This window comes from Callorhinus ursinus, unplaced genomic scaffold (genome assembly GCF_003265705.2).
Source record: "Callorhinus ursinus isolate GAN/ISIS: 27379988/994484 unplaced genomic scaffold, GSC_fseal_2.0 scaffold939, whole genome shotgun sequence".
In the NCBI taxonomy this organism is placed as follows: domain Eukaryota; kingdom Metazoa; phylum Chordata; class Mammalia; order Carnivora; family Otariidae; genus Callorhinus; species Callorhinus ursinus.
The window spans coordinates 10178-14943 of NW_027397994.1; the positions used below are offsets into that span (position 1 = coordinate 10178).

The 4766-nt window shown below is 42.1% G+C and overlaps 1 protein-coding gene across 1 annotated transcript; it reads left to right on the forward strand.

Annotated features, from left to right (window-relative positions):
- The first annotated feature begins 794 nt into the window (after positions 1-794).
- Positions 795-1248, forward strand: LOC112817366 (ribonuclease P protein subunit p20-like). Its single transcript, XM_025864442.2, has one exon. It carries the CDS (start codon positions 826-828, stop codon positions 1246-1248), a length of 423 nt encoding a protein of 140 aa, XP_025720227.1. The 5' UTR covers positions 795-825.
- The last annotated feature ends 3518 nt before the right edge of the window (positions 1249-4766 follow it).

Below are 4766 nucleotides of genomic sequence, written 5' to 3' on the forward strand. Positions count from 1 at the left end.
TTTATTTATTTGACAGAGAGAGACACAGCAAGAGAGGGAACACAAGCAGGGGGAGTAGGAGAGGGAGAAGCAGGCTTCCCGCTGAGCAGGGACCTCAATGCGGGACTCGATCCCAGGACCCTGGGATTGTGACCTGAGCCGAAGGCAGACGCTTGACGACTGAGCCACTCAGGTGCCCCTCAATAATTCTTTATCACCCCAGAAAATGCCTCCTACTGTAAGCAGTCACGCACTTATTTCCCCTTTCTCCCGTTCCCTACCAATCTCTGTTCTGCATCTATCGGCTTGTCTATATGGGGTACTTCATATAAAAGGAATCCTACAATACAGGACCATATACGGCCTTTTGTGCCTGATTTCTTTCACTTAGCATGATTTTTTGAGGCTCAGCCATTCATTTGGGTCAGAACTTCATTGCTTTTTAAGGCTAAATAATATTCCATGGTAGGTATATACAAGTTTGTTTATCTATTCATCCATTGATGGATATTTGGGTGGTTTCCACCTTTGGGCTGAACTGTTTTCCACAGAAGTTGCCTCATTTTACATTCCTATCACGATGTGCAAGAGTTACTATTTCTCCATGTCCTTGCCAATGCTGGTTATTTTCCATTAAAAAAATTATTATCTTTCAGGATCCCCAAGACTTAAGGGCGGCCGCAGTCTCGCGATTCTCCGGCGCACGGCTTTTCTTCTCTTCTTCGGCCCTGCGTGTCCGGCGCCGCACGCTCAGTCTGAGCGGGTGGGCGCAGCGCTTGAATGGCTTGGCCCGGAGCGGGCCACATGCTCGGGAAGGGGACTGTGGACTGGAGAGTGGCACACAGCATGGCGGAAAACCGAGAGCCCCGCGGGGCCGTCGAGGCTGAGCTGGACCCGGGGCAGTATACCCTTCGGAAGCGGCTCCCCCACCGCCTGCCCCGGAGGCCCAGTGACATTTATGTCAACATGAAGACTGACTTTAAGGCCCAGTTGGCCCGCTGCCAAAAGTTTCTGGACGGAGGGCCTCGGGGTCAGAATTCATGCAGTGAGATCTGCATTCATGGCTTGGGCCTGGCCATCAACCGTGCCATCAGCATTGCCCTACAGCTTCAGGTAGGCAGCTTCGGGTCCTTGCAGGTGGCTGCCAATACCTCCACCATGGAGCTTGTCGATGAGCTGGAACCAGAGACTGATACACGAGAGCCGCTGACCTGCCTCCGCAACACCTCGGCCATCCACATCCGGGCCTTCAGGGTTGCACCCAAGTAATGGAAATGAGGATGGCCACCTTATCCACCCAACCCCACATAAGTAGGCTCAGCTATGGCTCTTCTTCTACTGAGTACAGTCATGGACCTTCTACCAGAGCCACGTAAGAAAAGCCTGTCCCCTTACTGCCCAGAGGACTCTGAACTGTGAGGGAGAGTATTGTCTCTCATTGGGCCCAAGCAATGGGTCTTCCCGAGTCTTTGTGGTCTGTAACCATTGTCGTAGACAATAAAAACTACCAAGTTGTGTTAGTATGCAGCCACCCTCCCAGAAAAAACTAAGTATTATAGCCATCCTAGTGAGTGTGAAGGAAGTGTGTGGTTTTGAGTTTCCTTAATGCCCAAAGATGACGAATGTCTTCATGTGCTTGTTGGCCACTTTTTATATCTTCTTGACTAAAATGTCTATTCTGATTTTTTGCCCATTTTTTATATGGCTGTCTTTTGTAGTACAGTTCTAAGAGTTCTTTATGTATTTTGGATATTATCCCCTTATAAAATATGTGGATTAGTATTTTCTCCCATTCCTTAAATTGTATTTTCACATTTTTTATAATCCCCTTTGACACACAAAAGTGTTTAATTTTGAGTAGTCTAATTTATTTTTTTCTTTTGTTGCTTGTGATTTTGGTATTGAATCTAAGAATCCTCTGACAAATCCGAGATCATGAAGATCTGCCCCCTATGCTTTCTTCTAAGAGTTTTGTAGTGTTAGCTCTTTCATCAATTCTGGGTTCATTTTTGTATATGGGATGAGGTAGGGGACCATCTTTACTTTTTGCATTTGGACATCCAGTTGTCTCTTCACCATGTCTTAGAGAAACTATTCTTTCCATACTGAACAGCTTTGGCATCCTTGTCAAAAATCAATTGTCCACAGATATTTGGATTTATTTCTGGAATCTCCACCCCACTCCACTGGTCTATTCTTATGTCAATACCATACTGCCCCGGTATCATCCTTATTAAGATATATATAACTGACATAATTATAAGATACTTAAAGTGCATATTGTGGTATATATACATACATAAACATTGTGAAATCATTCCTACCATCTAATTGACACATCCATCACCTATTTTTTGGTACAACACTTTTGTTCTACTCTCAGAAAAATTCAATTATACAATACAGTATTATCAACTATAGTCACCATGTTTTACTTTACATCCTCAGACATTATTCATATAATAGCTGAAAGTGTGTACCCTTTTACCAAATTCTCCCTATTTCCCCAACTCTCTAGTCCCTGGCAACGACTCTTTTACTCTCTGTTTCTATGGTTTGACCTCTAAAAAAAAATTCCACATATAAGTTATACATGTAGTATGTGTCTTCCCCTCTCTGGCCTTTTTCACCTAGCATAATGCCCTCAAGATCCACCTGTGTTGTCACAAATGACAGAAGGATTTCCTCCTTCCCCATTGCTGAAAAATGTGTGCGTGTGTGCGTGTGTACACACACACCAAATCTTCCTTATCTAATTCATCTGTTGATGAACACTTGGGTTGTTTCCATTTCTTGGCTCTTAGGATTTTGATTTGCATTTCCCTGATGATAAGTGATGCTGAGCACCTTTACATGTACCTGTTGGTTACCTGTATGTCTTCTTTGGAAAAGTATCTCTTCAGCCACATTGGTTTTACTCATGGTACCTTTATAGTAAGTTTTTAAATAGGGAAATGTCAGTTCTCTCATTTGGTCTTTAATTTTCAAGATTTTTTGTTATTTGGGGCTCCTTGCCATTCCATATGAATTTGAGGATCAGCTTTTCCATTCCTGTAGAAAGGCCACTGGAGCTCTGACAGGGATCACACTGAATCTAGAGCTCACTTTCTGGGGTCATTACCACCTTACCAATATTAAATCTTGTGATCCATGGACATGCATGTCTTTCCATTTAATTCAGTCTTCTTTAACTCATTTTAGCCCTATTTTGCAGTTTTCACTGTACAAGTTTTCATCTCCATGGGTATTTATTTATTCCTAGGTATTTTATCCTTTTGGGTGCTACTGGAAATAGAATTATTGTCTTAATTTCCTTTTCTGGTTGTTTACTATGTGTTGATTTTGTACCCTAACACTTTGATTAACTCATTTATTAGTATTAGTAGCATGTGTGTGTGTGTATGTGTGAGTGCGCGCAGTTCAGGATGTTCTACATAAAGAATAGTATCATCTGCAAATAGAGATATCTTTACTTCTTCCTTTCTAATTTGGATGCTTTTTATTTCTTTTTCTTGCCTATTTGCTCTAACTAGGACTTCTAGCACGATGTTGAAAAGTGACAAAAAATGGGCATCCTTGGTGATGGGTATTAAAGAGGGCACGTTCTGCATGGAGCACTGGGTGTTATATGCAAACAGTGAATCATGGAACACTACATCAAAAATTAATGATGTAATGTATGGTGATTAACATAATTTAAAAAAAGTGGGCATCCTTGTCTAATTCCTAATGTTTGGGGGGAAAGTTTGTAGTCTTTCACCACTGAGTATAATGTTAACTGTAGGTTTTTCATAAATGTCCTTCATCATGTTATGGCCGTTCCCTTCTACTCTGAGTTTGCTAAGTGTTTTTGTCATGAAAGGGTGTTGAATTTTTTCAAATGCTTTTCTGCACCAATGAGATAATCATGTGGGCTTTTTCCTCATCACATGGGTTAATCTTTGTATGTTGAAAATGAATCCGTGCATTCCTGGGATAAATCCCATTTGATTATGGTGTATAATCCTTTGAATGTGTTGTTGGAACTAGTCTGTTAGTATCTTGTTCAGGATTCTTACTATATATTTATCAGGGACATTGGTTGTAGTTTTCTTTTTTTGTGGCATCTTTGCCTGCCTTTGGTATTAGGACAATGGCAGCATCACAGGATGTGTTAGGAGGTGTTTGCTCTTCTAGTTTCTGAAAGAATCTGAATAGGGGGCACTTGGTTGGCTCAGTCAGTTCAGCGTTCGAGTCTTGATTTCAGCTCAGGTCATGATCTCAGGGTCGTGAGATGGCGTCCCACATCGGGCGTCGCAATCAGCATGGACTCTGTATGAGATTCTCTCTCTCCCTCTTTCCCTCCCCCCTCTAAAAAAATAAAAAGAGTTTGGATAGGATTTATGTTAATTCTTTTCTAATACCATTTTCTAAATTGTGGTAAAACATACATAGCAAAAAGCTTACCAATTTAACCACTTTTAGGTGCACAGTGCAGCGGCATCAAGCACATTGACACTGTTGTGGAATCATCCCCACTGTCCATCTCCAGAATTCTTCCATCTTCCCCAACTGAAACCCTGACCCCATTAAACACGAACTCCTACCCCTCCCCCAGTCCCTGGCACCCGCCATCCTACATCCTACTCTCTGTCTCTGTAAACTTCACTCGAGGGCCTCAGATAGGTGAAACCATACAGTTATTTTTCCTTTTGTCACTGGTTTATTTCACTTGGCATAATGACTTCACGATTCATTCATATTGAAGCATGGGCCAGAACTGCCTCTCTTGTTAAGGCCGAATGATA

What these genes read in the sequence shown, in the direction of transcription:
- LOC112817366 (XM_025864442.2), top strand. Translation starts at nt 826, where the DNA reads ATGGCGGAAAACCGAGAGCCCCGCGGGGCCGTCGAGGCTGAGCTGGAC.